Genomic DNA, 23,276 nt, shown 5'->3' with positions numbered 1-23,276 from the left:
GGGGGGGGGAGGTCATCCCCATGTTAGAGTGATAATGTCAGTGGTGGGATATTTGTTTTGTTTTGTTTTTAAGATTTTATTTATTTATTTGACAGAAAGAGATCACAAATAGGCAGAGAGGCAGGCGGGGGTGGGGGAAGCAGGCTCCCCACTGAGGAGAGAGCCCCATGCAGGACTCTATCCCAGGACCCTGGGATCATGACCTGAGCCGAAGGCAGAGGCTTTAACCCACTGAGCCACCCAGGGGCCCCGATGGGATATTTATTATTGCTATGATCCTTTCCTTTAGCTTAAACTTTCAAAAATTGTTCCTACAGGGTCAAGCCAAATAATCCAGAGTAGGTTTTGTCTCTTTTCCACACTGAGATAGTATCATTACACAGATACACACACTCAAATGTCAGAGGCATTGGACCCAAAAGAGCAGCCAGGTGAGCCTGCAGGTCATGGGGTGATGAAGGCTGTGTCCTGCCTTGGGAACAGCTTCCGGAAGCTTTGCTGTCATGGGACTGTCTCCAGGAGACTGTGCTCACTTGTCTCCTGCCACATGCGTCCTGGCGCCAGGTGGCCGGTGAATCTGTTCATTAGGGAAGGCTGAGAGCCCATGAGCAAAGCCACAGGGGTTTGGAAAGAAACCCCTGATGGAGCCAGGCTGCCTTCCACTTTCAAGTACACGAGAATGCCCTACAATCCCACAATTTAGAACGTCCTAGGAAAGCCTTCTAAGCTCCTAGAGCTTGCTCCAACTGTATTTCAGACAACATGATCAAAAATGGAGATCCTAACTTCCACCATGATGTGAGTGCTGGGCCTACCTTGATTAAAACAAAAAGAGCTTTTGTCACCTAGTAGGCTGATGCTTGAAACTTTCCAGTGAGGTTCTGCTCATCCTCATCCTCAGTAAACAATTCATTCCTTTAGCTGAAGCCAGCAAGGTTTTTGGTTCTTATGAAAATCTTTAGAGTGCCCCGTGGGTAACCAGGTAACCCAGTTCAAGTAATTGACTCCTGGTGTCACTGAGGCTGTTCAGTTCCTGTTCTCTTCACTTCAGAGTTCACAGGTTGGCAAGGAAGAAAGAAAAAGGGTACCCCTTGGAGGGAGGAGCACAGAGAAGGGGAAGGGGTGCAGAAAAAGGAAACTGGAGGCAGGAACCGCATAGTTTAGCCACCTCACACTTGGGGCTAATCAATCTGGTGTAGTCAGATTCTGCCTGGCACCCGGGAAGGAACTCCTCAGGGCTAGTGAATCTGTGCTAGCAGCTTGTCCACGCCGGCCCTGAACCTCCAGAGCTCTGGAAGGACATGAGTCCTACCCCATCTGTAGCCTGGTGCAGTGAGGCTCCCGTTCTGCTGTGAGGACCATCCCGCCCACCCGAGATGTGATCCACCAGCCTCTGTACAAAGGGCTTTGATTTGGTGTGGATCTGATTAAATGCCTGTAGATGTCCTTGGAAACACTGTGTGGAAGAATTTTAAACAGCTTCTCCTTTTTAATATGCACTTCCTCTTCGGTTTTAATTATTTTGTTCCTACATTTTCCCTTTCAATTTACTAAAATCTAGAAATGTAATTAGAGCAGAGGCTGGGCTCAGAGAAAGCTGCCAGGATTTCTACAGCATGATTAAATATACGAGGCATCCCTTTAGTGTGGGACTGAAAAATAGGATTCTCATTATTATCTTTCCCTTATCCAGGAAAGCATCAGCGCCATGTACAGATACAGATTTATTGAAAACGAAGCACTAATTAAAAACTCACCCAGCCTCTTCGCAAGGTTTGGGGGGGGGAACGTGTGGTTACTTCATTATTTCCTCCATTTACTGTTTGGTTGTTGTAACTGTCGACAAGCAAGAAGGCCCCCACCCTTCAAAATAAAATTCTTTTTTTCTCTTGAGGGACTCAATGAGGGTTTTATCTATGCAACAACAATCAAGCTCACAATGGCACCGATTCAATTCACTGCTCCTGTGGTGGTAGGAAACGTGCCGAACTGCGTTTTCTTAATTCCAAAACACAAATGACAAAGTATTCATTGGCCAGTGTAAGCCAGGTCTGGGCAAGGGCTCCGTCTCAAAAGACCGCAAGACATCTGGTCTTTATGCTGCTAATGAAGATCTTCGACGCCACTGTACAGTCTAGTAAGCAAAAGCGTGATTTCCCTTGAAGCTGTAGGGGAGGTGGAGGCAGGCAGGGCTGAACCAAAGAGGAGTCCAGGCTCCCATCCAGTTGTAAGCACTGTAGCAAGATACGGTCCTCTCCTCTCTCTCAGTTGGCCAGGCAATGAACCTCAGCCCCAGGCCTGCCATGGTGGAGCCCTGCAGGGACATCAGAGATGTGTATGCAGGAAGGAATATTCTCACTGGGGAGGCCTGGTCCTGTGCTCTGGAGGTTCTCAGTCTAAAAGAACAGAGACAGGTGACATACTCTGGGACACAATTGTAAAACCATACGCAAGGAAGCATGCCAACAAGATCACGTTGACGAGGTGGTGCGGAGGCCACAAAGGGGTTAATGGAAAATTGGCAGTGGAGAACTATCGATCGATTGATTAAATTTCATAGCGAGGTAGCTATGGCTTAATGAATGAATTCCAGCTTCTTTGTCAGGAGACCTAAGTTCAACACGAACATTTATTATAATATAAACTTGGACAAAACCTCTGCGAGCCTCAGTTTTCCCACCTGAACAATGGAGAAAATAATGTCCACCCTATCATATTGTTGCGTGGGTCAACTGAGATGATATTTGAACTTAGCAGAGTCCCTGGCACAGAGGAGAACCCGCTTATTTAGGGTGTATTACTGAATGTGGGTTTAGGGGTAAGTGTTCATAGAGCTGCTAGTCTCCAAGCCCTGCCTTCATCTGTACACCATGCTCCCTCCTTTTCTCGAATTCGTTCAAATTCTTTGGGAAGCAGGAAATCAAAGAAACTGCACAAGCTTCTCAGCCAGAACATGGCCACTTGCTAGCTGGGGTCCATGAACAAGACTTGGAGTCTGTTTCCTCACAGATGGGTCAGGCTCTCTGGTCACGAAAACCACACCAGCTTCTAGCTCTCTCAACCCAAACTGGAATTTACTGAAGAAATACCTCTGGCCTCCAGAACTGACAGAACCTCGAGAATCAGATTCTGAAATCTGACTGAAAATCAGAGGTTCATGGAGGAAGACCAGCCTTCTTCAGCAGGACACTGTGGCCGGGAGGTCCCATGGCTGGACACTGCCACAGAGTGCCACCGCCGGACACGTGGCTTCCACTGCTACCGAGGCAAAAGATGTCTAAACTTCTTCCATCTTTGTGCCTCGTGCTGCAAACCCCAAACGCAGGCAGCAGCACCCAGTTGACCTGTCTTGGTCAACGTCCTGGGCCCTGACCGCCATGCTGCTACAGTACCCATGGTGAAATGTTTAGCACTCCTTCTTCCTGATGTTATCCACAGCAGAGGGCTCGCAGAGCAGATGCTGGAGACCAGTTCTCCCACCTTATCTGCGACGTGGGGGCATCCATCGTAGGGTAATAAGTGGCATCAAATGACGTGATGTTTGTTCATAAGGGCTTGGCATTCGAAAGGCATTAGGATACTTTACTTCCTTCTTTAATAACACGAAAGGATTATAATGGTGTGGTTATCTGAGGATTTGACCCATGTGCTTGCAGATCAATTGAAGTTCTGAGTTTGTTTTTAACCCAGAAAAATGGCTGGCAAACATGATGTCTGAGGAGTGGAGCACCAGGCAAAGAAGCAGCTGTGGGAAAGAGCAGAGAGGAAATGGCAACTTTGAGTCCTAGCGTTCCTCTGATTTTTGCCTTAGACTGGCAGCACAGTTGTCTCGTGCATCTTTAACTAGGTCTAAAAATACCTTGAAGTCCTCGCTTCCAAATAAGTTTTAGAGGGCCGATAGTCATTTTCAACAAAGAATGTATTAGCAAATGGAGATTATATACTGTTATGAATTATTTTCAATGGGGTTTTTTTGGTCCTATTCTGAATGGAATTGATCCACAACCTGTTGACATTTGCCCTAAAATAACATATACCTAAATGTAGATTATTAGGTTAGCAAAAACACATTTTTTTCCTCTGCCTCAACTCAAGTAGAAATTACTTTGGATTTTATAATTTTAGATTATTCTTGCCATGGCTCTCCTTTATCAAGGTGAATTGATTTCAACTGGAAGTTTACTCTATGTTAGAATCCTATTTTTTTAAAAAAAGAATTTAATCTAAAATTCAATTATAGAAGGTCTGTGCTACAATGAACAGTCAACTAGCACTTACTGAATGCTCCCTGGGTACAGAGCTTTAGCAAGGTAACTACAGGAGAAGTCGAAAGAAATAGAAATAATTCCCTCATCCAGATAGGGTTTTCAGTTTAGAATTTAAAGAAATCCAAACTGGAAGGAACCATAAAGATTCGTCAACCCAGTGGTTTTCGAATGGCCCTTGCTTCTCAAGCTCTGAGCTTCTGAAGATTTGCTACAGGGGCTCCAAGGAAGGGGGTAGAGGGACCAGTGAGGCTGGGAAAGGTCAAGTCAAGCCAGCCTGGTTCTCTTTCCACTCAGTCAAGCCAGGAATCAGGCATCATCCTTCAACTCCTTTTCCCCCCCGACACCTCACATCTGATCCATCAGAAGTTCCCAGAAGCTCTCGTTTCAAAGTATCCCTTGAATCCATCCACTTCTTTTGATCTTCCCAGTTCCACTTAAGTCCTAGACACCATGCTCTTTTGCCTGAAACACAGTGAGGGGATTCTAAATAGTGTCCCTAGTATTTGGCTTGTCTCTCCATCCATTCTTCACTCAGCAACCTGGACAACCTAATTAAAACTTAAGTCAGATTATGCTGCACTCCTGCTCAAAACCTTTGAATTCTTCTCATGGCACCAAGAATAAAATCCATACTTTGTAGCCCCTGCCTACAAGAGTCTTGGGTTCAACCACATCTCGTGTCCCTTTTTCCTTGTCTTCAGCCATGCCAGCCATGTGTCAATTCTTGGAACCGGTAAAGCCCATCGAGACTGTTCCCTCCATAGATGTTTTCGGTTACTGTTCCCTCTGCATGGAACACTTCCACCCTGGCTTCTCACATGGCTCCTTCTTTCAGGTCTCAATTTAATTTCACATCCGCAGAAAGCCTCCTCTGACCATCTATGCTATCCCAGACAAGGACCTTCCATTATCTTCGATCATGGTACTCTGTTTACTTCCCTCACATTACTAACAACAGTTTTTAATTTTTTGAGTATTTACTGGTTTATTATCGGTCTCACTTAATCAACTGTAAGTTCCATAGCAGTCTGTTCCGCTCTCCAGAATGTCCCAGCATTGGGCACCGTGCAGACACGTGGACAGCCGGCACTTCATACACACTGAACAAACGAAGGAGGGAACGAATGAATGACAGAGAGCCCTGGTCTTGTCTGGAATGTGAAGGAAGACTTGAGTAGAGGTTGGAAGCCTACCTAGAAGGTCAGTGTGGAGAAGGAGAATGAGGAAGGAAAATACCCCAGAGACATGGAGATCCTCAGGCCAGGGGGAGCGTGGAGACTCTGCAAAACTCAAGGGAAATGAGTAGCCAGAGACAGAGAGCAAGTGGGAGAATGGGGGGCGCTGTGGGAGGTGGGGCAGAAGGGTTAGACAGAGCCAGCAAGCCTCTTTCCTCTAGGACCCAAACCCCAGGGCCCAGAACATGGAGGAATGAATTCCTGAAGGGACGTCAGGGCACTCTTGGCAGGAGAAGGATGACCCTTTGTCCTGGTTTTCCTTCTGCTTCTCCAGCTGCTCTTTCTCAGTCTCCTTTGGGGCTCTGCTTTTGGCCATCCTTTTTATATCCATTTTCCTTGGATTCTATTCGGTTCCTCTCCTCCTCACACTGCCCTCACTTGCCTCGAGATCGATCATTCACTTTCATGGCTCCACGACCACCCATCTGCTAAAGAATATTCCAAATCCATCTTGAGCCAGATCTTTCTTGAGCCTCCCACTTGACACACCCAACCAGCCTGGTTGACCCACATAGATAGCCTCAGGTGGAGGTCACCCGGGCACCTCAGAGCAGATCTAAAACGTGCTTCTCTTCCAGTTTTCTCTGTCCCACCAAGCAGCTGAGTCTGGGAACTGGGAACGACCCCCAATTCCTCCAGCCCACTTCGGACACACCTCCATGTTCTGACAATTCCATCCCTCAATTATGGCCCGGCTCTGCCTCCTTCCTTCCGTCTTCACGGACACTTCCCCAATTCTTCCCTGAACGGTGGCCACCTCCTCACTGGCCTCCCAGCCTCTGATTTTCCCCTTCCAGTTCATTCTCTGCTCTGCAGCCAGAGTCAGCTTCCTTAAATGTCAATCCAATGGACTTACTTCTTTGCGGGCAACCCTTCCATGGGTGCCCATGACCCTCAGGATAAAGTCCAAACTCCTTAACAGGGCGAAAGGCTCTTTACCAGGGACCACCCCTTTGTCTCCAGGGGTCTCTCCTACCCTCCCACCCTGCTTAGCAATACCGATTACCATCACACACAGAGCTACTTTCAATTCCCGCGAGTAAACCAAGTTCTCTCTTTTTGCTCGGGCTATTACTTCCTACCAGAATAGTCTTCCCCACACCTTTCCCTGCCCCCACCCCCACCTTCGCCTGGCCAATTCTCTGCTGCTTCTCCAGGCTTTGATTTTATCCATCTGTTCCTCCAGGCAACTGTGCAAGTAAGACACCCCCCTCAACCCAGAGCTGGGGCTCCCCGCTGTTCCCCTCCCTGCACTTTCCCCCTAAGTCATACTCATCCAGGCCCCATCTGTGTCCCTCACTAGGTGGAAAGCTCCATGGTGGTGGGATTTCTTTTTCTTTTCCTCTATCTCATTTCTAGCACCAAGCTGTGTTTCTAGCACGTAGTAGGTATTCAGGTAAAAGCTTGTGGGAAGCATAAACAGAAGAATGAGTGATATAAACATTCCTCTAAGGACCTTGGTTCCTGACGTTTCAGGAACAGAAGCCTCCAGCAGCTTCCTCTTCCGGCCTCCCCTGTTTGGCCACAGTCCGGTCAGCAGGCTGGCCTTAAGCACTCTGAGCACCCACTCAGAGGCTCTTTGACTCACACCCTCTGCTTGGGAGCCCAGCCTTCCCTTAAAAGGCCACCTTATCGGAAAGTGCCTGTGATGGCATTTATGAGCTCTATTTTTAATCTAAGTTGGAAAAGTCTCAAAGTTAATTCCCAAGCCAAAGACATTAAACTCAGGAACGTGGATGAGCAAGGAAGCATCTATGTGACGCCTTTGAGTCACGGCTTCGTTTTCTGTGGCAAAGGCCTCCCGTCTTCCCTGTCGATGGGCCCTTGCTTTTAAGGGCTGGCTAACCGACTCTAATGAATGTGGATCCCACGTTCGTTAAAACTAGATCCTGCAGCCCTTAATGCTCTGGAAAATGGTGTCCTCTTCCCGAAGATTCTCTTCTGGGGCCCTTGGAGTAGAAGGCAGAACGGATTGCCAAACATCTCCCAGCTCATTCCAAGCAGTTTTCCATCCCCATCCCCAAATGGAAATGAATCGTGGGTGACAGCATTGCCAGCAGCAGGGCGGCTGGAGGAGAGGGCTCCCCATGAGCCTGGCCAGAGAGATAATTGGATAGAGGCTACAGAATGAGGAAAGTAACCCAGCAGGGCTGGCGAGCAAGTAGAGGGTCTGTGCCAGGGAAAGGATTTGCCATCAGAACCGCAGGGAGAGAGAGAAAGAGAGAAAGAGAGAGAGAAGGTAAGAGTATGGACAGAGGAAAATGACAGCAAAGGATCCAGAGAGAGAGGGCAGGGAGGAGGGAAGCAGAGGCAGAAGGAATCAGGTAGTTCATGAAAAAGGTCAGGAGAGAGGGTGCATGAATCTCCCTTTAACCCAAGTAGAGTAGTCTGGGGAAGAGGATGTTGGAGAGTCAGAGAGATGGTCAGTCACACTGCCTTGACCCCCACAGGAGATTAGAAATGAGAGCCAGGGGAACATATCAAAGGTTGTTCTTATTCCCAAATGCAAAGTACTGAATTAGCCACCATCCCTCCCTCTGGAAACATGGAAAAACTAGATTTCATTAAAGGGTGCTGGAACCCGGAGGAGTCTGGCCACTGTTGAGTCCCCTTCCCCTTTCCCTTAGCAAAAGCCTAAGCGATCCAGGGTCTGTGCCCCCCATTCCCCCCTTTCCCGGCTGCTGGAACACAGCCCAGGAGCACAGCCCCCCTCTGCGCCTCTGGCTTCTCTGGGACAGGGACCAGACTTAAAGCTTGGAGTCTGGGCTGAGTCAGCACCGCCTGTGGGAGACATTGCTTCCTGGAAGTCTTGCTTCAAAGCTTCTGGCTGACCAAGTGCTGGTAGGGAACAAGAAGTGCCCTGCCTGGGAGCTAGAGGTGGCTCTGGCTTTCAAGAGACCTCTCACCAGAAAGAGAGTCGTGGGGCAGAAATTTCCCTAGTCCAGCTTCCAGAGTGAATCCTATGTACTTCAGCCTGCCCTGACACACTCGCCATTCTCAGATTCAGAAGATGGCATTTTCCAGACCTCACAAAAGCTTTCAGGGCCAAGATGGAGGCTCTGATTCCTGAATGATCTAGTCATTTCTCCTGAAAATTAGACAAAATGTACTTTCTAAGCCTCAGATGTCTATCTTCCAAAGGTACGTTCTTATTCATCGGGGCAGTAAGAATGCATATGAGATGCTCTGTGTGGGCACAAGGCAGACTCCTCTCTTGATGAAAAAAAAAAAAAGGGACAGCATGCCATTCATGGAAATCAGCTGACTGATCCAGGGGTCAAACTCCTGCTCTGTTTCTGAGGGGCTTGACGGGGAGTCTAAGTGCCCCCCCACCTCCACCTTCCTTCTCTTTAACTCGCATGTTTTGACTCCCCAATGCCCGGCAAAGGGTCATTTTGATTATCTCACTCTGCTCAAGCGAGCCCCCCCCCGCAACTGCTTGCAATGCAGTGGGCGCTCTAGCGAGGAGGCGGTGGGTGGCAGCAGCTGCCAGACACCTTCCCCTGAGGATGTATCAGTTGGTACCAAAAGCCTATATAAGCTCTTTCTGATCTCTGTGCCAGTGACTACAGGTCCTGGAAGGAAGCCAGGAGTCCACCGCAAGCCCTGCCTTCTTCTCCTCCCTCCCATCCACCAAGAATGGGGAGGGAGGGCTTGGGAGCCCACCAAGAAAGGAGCTGATGGTTCTTAGACACATTTTCCAGCTGTCACACCTGCTAGCATGGGAACACACTCACACACACAGGCACTCTCGGCAATAAACTGTCTCAGGCTTCCTTGGTCCATCTGTCCCATGCCCAAAGCAGAAATAATAAGAACTTCCCATCAACAACCTGTTGTTCGCCCATTTGTGTCCCTCCTCCCTCCCTCCCTTAGGTCCTTCCACGAGCATTGATTGATGTGTGGCACCTACCGTGAGCCAGTCACTGTGTTAGGGGAGAAAGACACAAGGACTTGGTCCCCAGGGGAGAAAAATATCCATAAATATTAATCAGGGGCAAGGCAGTAACATAGTGTTGCCATAGGGTAGGGGGTGAACTAGTGGCCCTGGGCCAAATCGACCCTATTGGCGTGTTTAGTTTAGGGGGCAAAGAATTTTAAAAATTGGGAGAGTTCACGTAAAAATCGGTATTTCCATTTTTTTTTTCTTTTTTTGAAATGACAGATTTGGCAACAATCGGGAAGAGGTGGTAAGCCACTGTCCCCTTTGGACAGAACGCAGAGTCTCAGTTAGTCACAGCCACACCCCTCCACCTCTGTGCCCCAGCCCTTCCCTATTAGCTCCAACCGGCTGGCTTCATTCGTTCAGGCTTCCTGAAACAATTGTGCTCAGGTGGTAGAATTCAGGACCCTTAAAATGAAAAGCTGTTGGAGGACCAGAGGAGGCAACCATCAACTCTGCTGGAAGGGGTCAGATTGGTTAACCCCAGAACCAATTTTTTTTTTAAAGATTTTATTTATTTATTTTCCATTGAGCCACCCAGGCGCCCCACCCCAGAACCAATTTTAAGTGTCATGTTGATTTGATAACTTGCTGATTGTTCTTCCCCTCCCCACCCCCATCTATGGTGCCCAAGGGAAGGGCCGTGGTTGGCCGCCTAGTGCACAGTATCTCCGTGCGACGCTGAGTGCCTGGTATCCGGCTTGTCTCGGAACATGCTGGTGCGACGTGTTGAATGAATGGAGACGCTGGAAGCACCAGGTGGGAAAGGGAATTCCAAGCAGAGGGAACTGTGGGCACAAAGGCATGGCAGTAAATAGTGTACAGGGAAACTGCAAATAGTTCGCGGTGAATGGGGATGCTGGAAGTGTGAGGTGGGTGGGATCACGGAGGGTAGAAGCAGCAGGAGTTGAAGCAGGGAAAAACAGTCTAGTGGGATCCCGAAGCCCTTTTCATGCCGCGCTCTGATGGTAACCACGGACCCTTCGAAGAGATTTAAGGAGTGAAGTAACAGGAGCAGATCTTGTTTCAGAGATAAGTCTGGCAAGGTGTGAGGTGGGGAGAAGGGAGCTCGGGAGGGAAGGCAGGAGCAGCAAATAGAATTCCATTCAATGCCCCACTTTCTCTTTCCGAGGCCCCGGAAGCGCCACTTGGGATCTATTTTAAGAAAATGGTGCCCCCTGCCGACGAGGTCTAGGCTGGCACCTCCCCGGGGCCAAAAGGGGAATTCTAAGACGTTTGGCCCTGAGCAAAAAAGTACCTGCAGGCTCTCCGCGCAGGATGGCAAGGGGTGATGGCAAGGGAGAAGAAAGGCCGGTGAGAACATGTGCAATAATGACTAATGCCACAGGCTTGTCAGATAAATACGCAACACTGGCTAAACTTGAATTTCAGATACACAACACATAGAAGTGTGCCTCAAATATTGCACATATAATTTGTGATATAAGAATTTAAGTATGTCAGGGGCACCTGAGTGGCTCAGTGGGTTAAAGCCTCTACCTTCAGCTCAGGTCATGATCCCAGGGTCCTGGGATCGAGCCCCACATCGGGCTCTCTGCTCAGCAGGGAGCCTGCTTCCCTTCCTCTCTCTCTCTCTCTTTCTGCCTGCCTCTCTGCCTACTTGTGATCTCCATCTGTCAAATAAATAAATAAATAAATAATCTTAAAAAAAAAGAATATAAGTATGTCACAAGTATTAGATGAGACATACTTATACTAAAAAAAAAAAAAAAAGTGTTGTTTATCTGCAATTCACACTCAGCTGGGCATCCTGTGTTTTTATTTGCTGAATGGGACAGTCCCAGATAAAGTGTGTGGAGGGGCCAGGAGAAAACCAGAAATGACCTTGAATGGATCACTCTAGCTCTGCAACCTCACCCCCACCCCTCCTCTAAGCACAGCTGGGGATGGTGCTTTCTCACATTTTGTAGTGGTGCCCAGTTACACCGTTGTATTTGGGAAATGGCTTTGGATTAAATGAGCCCCAGGATGATGGTGGATACTGTGTATGAACACCTTTGAGAATCTGGAGAGCTGTGGACTCTTCATAGAAAAATGAACCGACCAGCTTGACATATGTATGAGCACTTGTACCATTATGCACACACAGACACTATTATTTTTTCATGCACAGACACTTTTTCTTAAAATTCCAGGGAGTTCCAAGCCTTCACATAAGAGTGACACATTCCTTCTAGGGCTGTGGTCTTGATGTGGCAGTTCTAGACCCTGAGTAGGAGGAAATGGTGTCCAGTCAGAACCTAAACGGAAACGTGGTGGTTCTGCTAGCTCTGGCCACCCACATACCATGACAAGACACAGAAGTGGGCAGCAAGAAACATTCAGTCCCTCCCCTTCGTAAATGCCGTGAACCTCTTTCCTCTTCCGCTTCTCCCAGAAAGAACAGAGAATCAGGCCTATTTGGACAGAAAACCCACCAGCCTTTGTGGACTCATGCCTCAGCCAAGCGGAAGGCACTGAATGAAATCACTCCCTAGTCCAAGACCCTCTTTGTTCCCCTTCCCACCCTTCTTGCCATGGCAGGCATAGGCTGCTGGTTCTAAGGACTATGTCTGTCAGAAATTGCCTTTAATCAGTAGGTGAAAACTTTCCAGAGTTAATTCTGAGCTCTGAGCTGGGTGATCAAAGCCATGGCCGGAACATTTTGGGAGCAGATATTGGAGCAGAGTGTTCCAAGCCTCCAAGTTTCCCTCCTACAGCAGTTACTGGAAAGTTCTCTGATCCCCACAGCCTGCTCTCCTCCTAACCCTATAGAGGAAGGCAGAAAGTGGCCCAGGTCAGGGGGATGTTGTTTTCAGACTCTCCGAATGTTCTAAATGATGTAAAATCTGGTTGGGGGTTGCTTTCATCTTTGTCAGCATGTTTGTGTGACGTTCCAGGGTCAGTGGACTGCATTGTGGAGTACAGCCCCCAAACTGACCACATTGTATTGTGTGAAAAATCATAAGGATATATCCTACAATGTATTATCATAGAAGAGTATTTTATGTTGAACATTTTCTGTAACTAAAAAATTATTTCATCTACACCATGGTATGATTTCCAACTATAATTTCTTTGGAAGAAGGGTCCTTATCTTGGAGTGCTTCCTAAAATTTTTAGAGTTAAATGGCTTGTTGTAAGCCATATTGGTGATAGATTTTTTTGTTTTAATGTCCTTATTTAAAAAAAAAAAAATAGACACCCCCCCCCCATATTATTTGGAAATTCTACTGGACCAGGATATCCAAACGACTGGGAACCAGTGGCTTAGCTCTCTGACCTCGGACATGTGGGAAGTGAAGACTCACTTTCGGGCCCTGCCTTCCCACAGCCATGGGACTTCTGGCTGATGCACTCCGGCGGGTTTCAGGCTCCCTATCCCAAATGCAGGGAGACTTGTCCTGGCCTAAGCTCTCCCCAGGAGGGTTGCTAGGACAAATTCTCAGGAACTAAAGAGCTCTGGGAAAGGAGTTCAATAAATATGTGAGATTGTGGCTCCTGAAGACAGCTGGTGTGTTTTCAGTGGGAAGAGTTGAATGATCCCGCAGAGACCCAGGATAATTTCTCTGCCGCGGCATCTGGAGAAAGTGACCAGCACCACCACTCATAAAATGTGCAAACTGTTCCACTGACAAGCGGGATCAGACAGCACAGGCAATAGGCCTCCTGAGGAGCTCTGCCTCTCCCCCTCTGAGGGCACAGGTCCAAGATGCCACTAGGACTCAGGGAATCTTGTGTTCTAGTTCATCTCGTAAGCACATACCCAGGGACCTACCGCAGGTCAGCCAGACTTCCCTAACCTGTTTTTCCATTTCTCTAAGGAACAGAGGGGCTTGCTTGGTCCTCTTTGCAAGGGTGTCACAGGGCTGTGGAAAAACACATCATCTGTTCTTAAATGCCTCGTCTGAAAGATGATCCACTGGAATGTTTAATTTCTGTCCCTTTAAAACAACATACTCTTTCTTTCTTTTAATGTTTAATTCTGTAAGAGCTTCCCCCCCGCCCCGTTTTCACCCCAAATCACATTGGTGGGTCACTGCCCTCACATGAGATGGACAGACCACTTTTCCATAAGCTTGAGCACCAAAAACTGAGGAGACTAACCTTAAGGTTTGACCAAAATAGGCGTCAGGTATAGTACACCCCAAACTAAAAATACAGTGTTTGGGGAAACTGGTGTGCTGGCTCCCCACCCCACCCCCTTCTACACATAGCTGAGAATTAACTACAGATGAAAAGTCTTTTGATCTTGACAAACCTGAGGCATCGGGCCGCCCAGGGTTAGCGATCAACACCACTTTTGTTGGAACTTGCCTGGTATTTCACATTTATCAGCCCTTATGCCCTGACAGAGCGCTGCTGACTCCGGTCAAACCTGGCACGCTGGGCTCCCGAGATCCCGTAGGTAAGCACGTCACCGAGCTCAGCGACAGCTCACGCCATGTCTTCACCTGTTCCCCTTTGGGCTGAACAACAGCCTTAGGGCACAGTCACTGCTCCCACTCGACCTGACTGAAGGCAGGAGCAAGTGGAGAGGCCGGGCAGTTGAAAACCCCATTTCCCACTTGGCTTTGTTTCCTCCACCTTTCATCTTCCCACACGCTGCAGCTCAAGCCTCGCCTTGCCCAGACACTTGGTAGTTAGCTCTGCGCGTCTGAGATGCAATGGTTTATTTACCCGTCTCTCTACGAGACTGTGAACCTCCCCAGAGGGTAAGCCCTGGTCCTACTCAGCTTTGAACTCCTAACAAGTTCACGGTGCGCAGCACACAGGAGTGATGGGTTAGATGGGTGCTGAGTAGATAGACCAGCAGCAGGCTCTTGGCACATGGTAGGTAGGATGCACTTGCTCTAGTAGCAGGTGTGAGCCACGCTCGGCTCCGGAAGATTCTGTCTTGCTCTTCGTGCCTAGCATGAAGTGTCTGTGAGACAGCTAGTTGGGAAGTGCAGAGACTGGAGGTGGAAGGAATTGGTCCGATAGTTGGGACAGCAGGCCTGTAGGTCCCTGGCACTGGCCACACACTCTGACCACCCATCCAAGCCACAGAAGACAGCTTGGAAGAACTAACAATCCAGAAGGGAAGGGGCTAATTGATGCAAGCTTTGGGATGAAAAAAAACAAAAAACAAACAAAAAAAAAAACTCAGGGGAAAGGGGGTGGAGAAGGAAGGAAGTTCAGCCAGATGTACTTAAAACCTCTTCTCTCAAGGAGCTCAGAATGAGAGGGGGCCTTTGGGGGCAGAGCTGCAGAGACACGAGCACCCCTAGAGAGCGACAGGAGCTCAAGTGAGGCTGGCTTGAAAGGCTGGGGAGGGGTGGCGAGGCAGCCGCTCAGGAAGGAGGCTGGGCTCCCAGCTGGAGAGCCACGGGGCTGGGGCTGCGGAACAGATGGAGAGAAAGTTGCAGCTGGTGGAAATGCACTTTCATGTGTAAAGTTTGGTCCGTGGAGGATTGTGATTTCCAGCTCTGAAGACGGCTGTGGGCAGGTGGCTCCACTCCATGCTCCGCCTTCTCCCCCCATTGCCACCCAGGAAACTTGACGGGGGCTCTGTGCCAGCACCCAGCCACCAAGCGTTCCGCCAGCATCCCTTTCAACAGGCAGAAGTTGGCATGGGGACACGCTGGCAGGGCCACAACAGCAGAGGACTGCAACGCTTTAGCAGCCGAAGGGAACAGGAGAATAGGATTAATCCAGCCTCCCCAGGAGGAGACCAGGTGGACTGAGAACAGATTCGGGAGACAGGATGGAGGGAATCGACCTTCCCAAGCTGTTCATGATATATATATCGGGTCTCCACTCCCGGTGGAGTGCAGACCACACCGGGTCTGCACTCCAGGCTTGAGCTCTGGCTGAAGAGGAGGCCGTGGGGAAATGTGAAACACAGCAGACTCTGAGGCTCTGGGCTCATTTCCACCCCCGCCCCCAACCTCAAGGGAGGTTTCCTGAGGAAAGACTGTATCGGGAGTTCTTAAGGAAATATTTGCCCACCAGAGCCTGAAGAGGTAAAGTGATTTTGACATTCTCTGGCTCTAACAGCCAACCACCTGTCCTGGCAGATTCAGACCCTCACCTGCGGGAACAGAGGCCACAAGGCCAACTGCAAATTTATTCAAGGTCCTCCATGCAACGCTTGGGCTCCTGGGGGAGTGAGCCACCCAGCCAGGTTTCCTGCACCCGAGCAGGAGTTTGGGCAAAGAGCATCAGGCTCTGCCTCTTCCTCCCCCTCCTCCCCTCGAGTTAGGCTGTGCTCCAGGTCATCCAGAACAGAAACTGCCAACTCTGTCTTATTAAAATCCAAGTGCTTTTTTCAGAGTATGTGATTTTGCTTCCTTTTCTTAAAAAACAAATCAAAACAAAAAACCCCACAAAAACCAAAAGCAGACTGGAACCCAGTCCTTTATCCTTATTGTGTCCATTTGCCCAAGAGATGTCCGTATTTGAGATAATAACTTAAATATTCTCGAAGTGGAGGTAGTCTCTCTCTTCCTAGTGGGATGTCTTCTTGGCTCCTTTCCCAAACTTGGCATCGAGACCGAGACCTATGAAAAGGGAGAAGATGGGCTTAGCTTTATGACGAGACATGAAAACTACCAATGATTTTGAGAGTAGCATGGGGAGAGGAGAAGGTCAGCTTGGTTCTCCAAAATTGGGGCTTTAAATAAAACTAACTCCAAACACTGGTTTTATAGAACTCCCTCAGAGAAAAAGTAAGGCATCAAATGAAAAAAATCACCAAAATATAGATAATCACATATGTATTTATATATATATATATGTATATAAAGTTATATATACAATTACATATATACAATAAAATACAGTAAAACTTAAAAAATGTCAGTACTTCTTAGCTAGTTCTCTCATCTCATCCATAGCAACACAGATTGGTGGGGAGTAAGTACAACAATTTTATCTGCTCAGTGTCTGAGGAAACCCGAGTTGCTGGAGGAAGATCACTAAAATGAAATGCTCATTAGGAAGGGTGGATTAGAGGAAAAAAAAAAAAAAAAAAAGGAAGGGAGGGTTAGGAGGAATAATTCTTTGTTTTTTTTTTTTTTTTTTTTGGCTTCCTCTCCTTTTTAAAAAACATCTTCTCTAAAATAACTAAATCAGGGGTGTCTGGGTGGCTCAGTGGGTTAAAGCCTCTGCCTTTAGCTCAGGTCATGATCCCAGAGTCCTGGGATCAAGCCCCGAATGGGCTCTCTGCTTGGCAGGGAGCCTGCTTCCTCCTCTCTCTCTCTGCCTGCCTCTCTGCCTACTTGTGATCTCTATCAAATAAATAAATAAAATCTTTAAAAATAATAATAATAAATAAAATGAAATGAAATAAATCAATTTCATAAATACATAATTCAGGAAAAAAAATATCTAAAGTTCTGTCACAGGGCACCTGGGTGGCTCAGTCGGTTAAGCATCTGACTCTTGATTTTGATTCAGGTCATGATCTCAGAGTTCTGAGATTGAACCCCGAGTTGGGCTCCGTACTGAGTGAGGAGGCTGCTTGGGATTCTCTCTCCCTCTGCTCCTCCCCGCTCCCTCTCGCTACCCCCCCCACAAAAAAACCAAAACTTAAATAAAACAAAAAAAGGAAAAAGCAAGCTCTGTGACTGCTGCTCCATGTGCCCAGAGATGTGAGCTCCGCAGGGAACTTACCCAAGAACACGAGTATGGTGCCCACCCACTGCAGGGGGCTGATAGGGTTGGCGAAGAGGATCACAGAGGCCAAGATGGTGAAGAACTTTCGAGTTGTGGTGATGATGGAGCAGGTCAGGGGGCCAAAATACACAACTGTCATGAAGATGAAGCTCTAGAAAGACCGAGAAAGTGGGGTCAGGCCGGCTCTTGGGGCTCTGCCCCAAGGTCAAAATCTGTGGCAGTACATCAGGGCTAGTCTTGCTGCCGTCTTCCCGGGTCGGTCTTTCTCGGGGAAGCCAGGCTACCCGGTCTTGAGGTACTCACCTGACCTAGAGCACTGGTCAGGCCAAAGAGCAGGATGTTATAGATGATGGTAGGGTATCTTTCGGCAAAGCTCAAGAACTCCCAGAGCTCCCCAGTGAACAGGATTCCTGGGGAGAAATGGTAAAGAATGAACAGAGCACGGAGCCTGTGTTGGCACCCATGTCTGTACAGCCTGGGAAAGGACCCCACAGAATGGGGTGTGGACAAATGCAGGGACTGAGTTCACACTAGGCATCCTGCTCCTAGTTTCCTGATGAGAGAAATTAACCGCAGACTCTTCCCAGAGACGCTTGTGAGTCGATTAGCTACTTCTGCCAAAATCACTGGAAGCAGAGATCCTCAGACGTTGGGAAGACACTGACCCACACATCCCCAGCTCAAGGCAGCCCCAAGTGCTGGCCACTCCAGCCATCAGCAGCCTCCTCCATTAACCCCACTGTGCTGTACAAAAAGTACTTCCTACACGCGCCCAGATTTGAAAAGAGGTTAGGAAGCACTGATTTAAAAGCACATGCATTCGTATTCAAAGTACAGTCAGTATACGCCAAATACTGGTATCTCATCTCTCTCAGAAGGCGAGTTCCCAAGGCACCCCTGTTACCTGCTACCCCACGTCCTCCCAGGGAAAATGTCACAGGTCTGCCTATGATCGTGCCAGTCATAAGTAGCAGGCAGAGCCTGCCGAGGAACGTTTCTCCAGGAAGGCTTTTCCAGGGGCTTGGACAGAAGGGCATCTTGGGGCCGAGACAGGCCTTTGACCTGGGCAAAGTCTGCAACCGGAGTCTGAGCTAGGGATCCGTTGGAGGGCGACAGTCTGCCCTCTGGTGACGTGTGGAAAGAACAGCAGAGCTGCTCCTTACCGGCTCCCAGCAGCAATGTCGACCAAAGGTTGATGTTCAGCATCATGTGGTTGGAGCCTGTTTGGTAATGAGCTCGCATGTGGTCCTGGGAAACGCCCGTCAGTCCATCCAGGGTCAGAGATAATAACTGGAAAAGAGAGGGTGCCCCCTGCAGTGAGAAGGCCACCGGGGCCCCTCCCTAACCCAGGACACAGGACTCTCACTCTTCTGAGACTCCTCACAAAGCTACCATTCGGTCAGGAGAGATCGTGCTGGCTGCCCGCTGCCCCGCCCAGGCACTAGAACTATCTGAGCCACAGAGTAAATATAATCAGAGTGGAATGGGAGGCAGTGCCACGAAGCCTGGAACATGTGCCGAGCCAGGTATTTTTTCCCGTGAGAGTAGAGAACAGACACCTGGTACCGGCCTGGTAGCCTCCTGGCATGGAGGAGTGCTCCAGACTAGATTCTCTGCTCCTACTGCCCGGAATTAGAAGCCTGGGCAAAGTGAGCCTCTACTTCTGCCACTTCACAGCCGTGTGACCATGGCAAGTGACTTAACCTCTGTCTGTGTCTTCATACGGAAAATGGAGCTAATACTACATACGCTATAAGGTTACTGTTGTAAAAATTAACCAACTAGGGGTGCCTCGGGTGGCTCAGTCGTTAAGCGTCTGCCTTCGGCTCAGGTCATGATCCTGGGGTCCTGGGATCGAGCCCTGCATAGGGCTCCTTGTTCTGCGGGAAGCCTGCTTCTCCCCCTCCCACTTCCCCCTGCTTGTGTTCCCTCTCTCACTGTGTCTCTCTCTGCCAAATAAATAAATAAAATCTTTTAAAATAAGTAAATCAACTGACTAATAGATAAACCACTGGGAACAATGCCTAATACACAGCAAGCAAGAGCTACTCCAGTGTTATTTTTAAACTCTGGCTTCCAGGTTTCTCAGAAAGCCACAGTGAGAAACATGCCATTCCTTCCCTATTTGCTCTCAGGTCTCTCTGGCCTCACACCAGCACTTAAATGCAGGCCTCAGAGTTTCCCCTCAGGAGAGCTGAGATATTGTTCAAGATTTCAGTCTTCCCGCTGTGGCCTTAGCAGAGTGGGGGCCACGCAGCAAGAGACAAAGACCCGAAATGGGGGGCAAGGAGCATCGCAATCTCCCTCTTGACACATAACCGGCCTTTTGGATGCCCAGGTGGGATGCTCCTTGGTTGTGATTACAGGAAAAGGCTGCCTTTCCCACCAGGATCACATACCAGAAGCAGCTCTCCGTAGCCAACTGTGTGTTCTTCCATCCCAACTACTTTCTTGGGTTTGTACATGAAAAGGGCCACTCCAGCCACAATTAGCAACACACACAGGTACTTGGCCATTGGGTACTTCTTCTTCAAGAGCGTAACTCCAAGGAGCATGACTACAGGGAAGAAACAGTGGAAAATTTGGATACCCACAGGCACTGATGAGCCCAACACTGTCCTCTTAGGAGGCTCCTGTGAGAAAAGAATGTCTGAGAAGGAAGGCCTACAGAAGCTATGAGGAAGGCGCAAGGCTGGCACCTGGATAGACAGGGTTGAGCAATGGGGAGAACAAACGGCAGAAGGCAGGGAAAAGGCAGAGAACAAAGGTGAACGATCCAAGAAGGAACAAGGGAAAGAGTGGGAATAGTGGATGAGTGAGAGGTTCAAAGAAAGAAACTGACGATCAAAATGTGACCTAACTCTAATGACAATGTAAGCACACAGGACACCAAAATGACTGGCATGTGAAGCTGACTTGGTCAGCCTCTAGCTTCCAGCCCATGTATACCCAACACCACCAGAGGTGATACAGAGGACAGGATGGCAGGGGGAAGGGATGGAGGGCTGGCTTTGGAGATAGCTGTGATGGGATGACAATCGGAAGGGACACACAACTCTAGCAGACGAGCAGAGAGCCTACTAGAGGAAGAATGATGATGGTAGATAGAGGGAGACCATCTGCTTCTGCTTACCTGGGATTGGCTTGCAGGATTTACCAAGGACCTGAAATGAAATTCAGCAAATAGTACGTGAGCCTCTGGGATGTGCCAGGCACTGTGCTAGGCACTCTGTTAAGAAAAGTCATGTGGGGTCTGCACCAGAAACCACAGCCTATCATGGCCAACCCACCGCCACTAGACCTCAGATCTGTGGCTCTTTGGCCTCTGAAATTCTCCCAACACAATCTCTTTCATTTAAGTCACAGACCTGAGCGAAGAATTCTTAGTTCTTTTCAAACAACTTCTGAGCCAACCCTCATCACACCCTGAGGTTTCACCTGAGTCGGATAGTTGACAAATTGCAGTGCCGAGTTGCTGGAGACCATGGCACCCAGATAGGAGACAGAACAGGCGGCATAGAGCCAGCTCCGAGTGCGATCCACCCTGGCAGTGTCAAAAAACTGGATCACTGGGAAGAGACAAAAAATGTATAAGAGAAACCTGGTGGGCCCAGGATGGGTCACTGAGCCAAAGCTGAAGCCAAGTGAAAGGAAATGTGTCAAAGAAGACGAGAAGCACAAAGTATTTCTGTCTTCTTAGACTGGGAAATCTCTGAAGGTTATTCAACTCTCCAATCTCACCTATACCTAACACAAGACCACATGCAGAGCAGGAATGGGGGCTCATTCAGTTCAAGGGACGAGTTAGCTCTGCTGAAGCCCCTAGGGAACAAAGAGCAGCTCAAAACATGTTTGAAGCAGACACATAAAGGAAAATCAAAGAGAAAGAAAGAAAAAAAAAAATTAACTGTTCTCAATGGGGATCCGGCACACAGAATACCCATTCTCTGCACATTTCTGACTCAGAAGTTGGGTCTAATTTAAGGAAATAGGATTTCACCCCATTCCAAAGCCATTAGTTCTGAAGACTGAACAGAGAGACTTTGAAAGCACTAAAGAAGGTGGGAGTGTTGAAAGTTAAACCTTAAAAGTGGATAGGGATTACTAGATTACGAGATAGGTACTCACAGATCTTGGCAAACACAGCATTGATCACACACTGAATGAAGACCAAAGTTAAGGCAAAAGTGAACGTCTCCTGCTTGGCTCCCTCCCCATACTTTCCTCTTGTTCTAAGAATGAAATTATGAGGAAAAAAAAAAAAGAAGAAGAGGAAGAATTAGTGTATTTCACTCAGTGTCATCTAGTATGTCTAGAGTTACCGAAAGCTTTAAAATGATCTTGCTTCTCTGGATGTAAGGTTCACTGGCCTTATTCACAATAAGGGCTGATTTTATTGGATCTAGAAGCCAGACATCCCAGCCTGCTGATCCGGTAGCCTAGGGAAAGAATATCCGTAAAGGATGGAGCTAGAGGAAACGTGGAAAATTGGACAGTAAAACGGGGTACCCCAAGCAGCAGATGAGGGGATGTGGGCAACACATGCAAGGCCGAGGGCAAAAGAACCAGCTGTCTGCAAACATCTGGAAGTAGCAAAGAGGAGCTAGTAAGCAAGGAAACCTGTGTGGGGGGTAGACTTCTCAGCATCTAAAACCCAAGCCCTTAGAACCAACAGGGAGAAAAAGAAGAAAAATAACCAGGTCCCGAGAATCAGGAGACCAAAATCTGAGCAGACTCAGCCGCAACTGCAAAGTCGTCGGGGGGCTGGGAGGGCGGGAAAGAGGGAACACCCGGGTCAGGGGCCAGAGGCCCGCAAACCGGGCCACGGGGGCGGGGGGTGGGGTAGGCAAGTCTGCGCTCCCGCCCCGGGGATCTGCTCACATCTTTTCCTGCAGGATCCCATAGTAGAAATAGCAGACAAAGACGCCAAGGAAGCAGAGCGGCAGGCGCAGCCGGTCGGGCAGCAGGGAGCTGCTAGCGGCCATGAGACGCCCGGACGACCCGACCGGAGACCCGCTCACAGCCGGCAGCGGCGGCGGCGGCGGCGGCGACAGCTCCAGTCGGACATCGCCGACCGGCGACAGGGGCCTCATAGGAGCTGCATGCGACCGCCGCTCAGTAGGCCCCAGCAGCCACCGCCAGAGCTGCCAGCTCAGAGCCTCCGAGAAGGAAAAGCTTCGAGACCCAAAAACCGTTCCCAAGGAAAGGACACCCGCCCTGGGACCTTGCCTTCGTTCCTGATAGCAGAAAGAGCCACTGCTCCGACATTACTGCCGAGCCCTCAGGCTCTTCCGATCAGGCAACTCCGAGGACAACTGCGACTCGGAGCTCGACCGGATGGCCTAGGAGCTATGCGGGCGAGGAGTGACGACGTATGTGGATGTGGAGGTCACCAATTGGTTGCGCTGTGCGAAGACAGACAGGTGAGCTGGAAGGAGGCCGGCCCGGCTAATCCGAGTCTCTTCGCCGGTCGGCAGTAAGGCTTCCGCTGGGTCCTAACGCCAGAGAGTCTAGTGGAACCTCAGCGCCCCCTAGCCGCTGCCCCGCGTCGGCGCCTCACCTTCTGCAAGAAGAGCGTTCAAGGGCGGCGTCCTCCTTCTAAGGGCCCTCACTAGGCTTCAAAGGGGTAACTTTACCTGTCGCCAACAGTTTTCCCAGCCCGGAAACTTGGAATAGACAATTAGTAGCACCCTCCCTTGATCGCCTCTCGACTGTTCTGAGGATTAAATGAGCTGAGGTTTGTGAAAGTGTTTCAAAAACTGTAAAGCGTTCTATGCAAGTTTAAGGCATTGTTAGTCATTACGCGTTTTCAACTCTGATCCTACTTCTTCACATCCTAGAGGTGGAAATGGATGCTTACCGAAGCGGATTCCCTCCGGTTACACCTCATCAACAGTAGAACAAACCCTCATGCTGCCTTCCAGATTTTCCCGTTCGTGACCTCCTTTTGGAACCTCTCCCTCATCCAAGGGTTGGGCCTCCACCTGAGGGCCCCAAGACCTAGGGCAAGACCCCAGGACGTTCCACTACAACCTCCAAGCCCCACCTAGTCAATGGACCCTGGGCTGCTATCTGGGTAGAGGCTCCTTCTCTGCTTGACAGCCCACTTCTTTGGCACAGCCTCAGGCAAAGGAAGGAAACTCCAGGCAGCACCACACCCATCACTCCGGG

The 23,276-nt window shown here is 49.1% G+C and overlaps 1 protein-coding gene across 1 annotated transcript; it reads right to left on the bottom strand.

The window, feature by feature from the left end:
- Positions 1-15,520: 15,520 nt before the first annotated feature.
- Positions 15,521-22,213, bottom strand: LOC111151708 (solute carrier family 35 member B1). Its single transcript, XM_022509861.1, has 9 exons — positions 21,987-22,213; positions 21,234-21,337; positions 20,544-20,674; positions 20,239-20,269; positions 19,505-19,662; positions 18,269-18,395; positions 17,409-17,515; positions 17,103-17,256; positions 15,521-15,988 (listed from the first exon to the last, which is right to left on the bottom strand). The coding sequence occupies exons 1-9, from the start codon at positions 22,196-22,198 to the stop codon at positions 15,936-15,938; spliced, it is 1,077 nt and encodes a 358-aa protein (XP_022365569.1). The 5' UTR covers positions 22,199-22,213; the 3' UTR covers positions 15,521-15,935.
- Between the last annotated feature and the right edge of the window lie 1,063 nt (positions 22,214-23,276).

The sequence above is a fragment of the Enhydra lutris genome, unplaced genomic scaffold (assembly GCF_002288905.1).
Source record: "Enhydra lutris kenyoni isolate GAN:26980312 unplaced genomic scaffold, ASM228890v2 scaffoldscaffold26, whole genome shotgun sequence".
Taxonomy (NCBI): domain Eukaryota; kingdom Metazoa; phylum Chordata; class Mammalia; order Carnivora; family Mustelidae; genus Enhydra; species Enhydra lutris.
This window is presented reverse-complemented; position numbering and strand designations above follow the sequence as displayed.

Bases quoted from the DNA above. Each gene is read 5' to 3' on its own strand.
- LOC111151708 (XM_022509861.1), bottom strand. From the start codon at position 22,198: ATGAGGCCCCTGTCGCCGGTCGGCGATGTCCGACTGGAGCTGTCGCCG. The intron at 20,270-20,543 runs GTGAAACCTCAG...ATTTCATTTCAG, and splicing joins TTGTCAACTATCCGACTCAG to GTCCTTGGTAAATCCTGCAA. The intron at 18,396-19,504 runs GTATGTGATCCT...TCTCTTTTCCAG, and splicing joins GCTACGGAGAGCTGCTTCTG to TTATTATCTCTGACCCTGGA.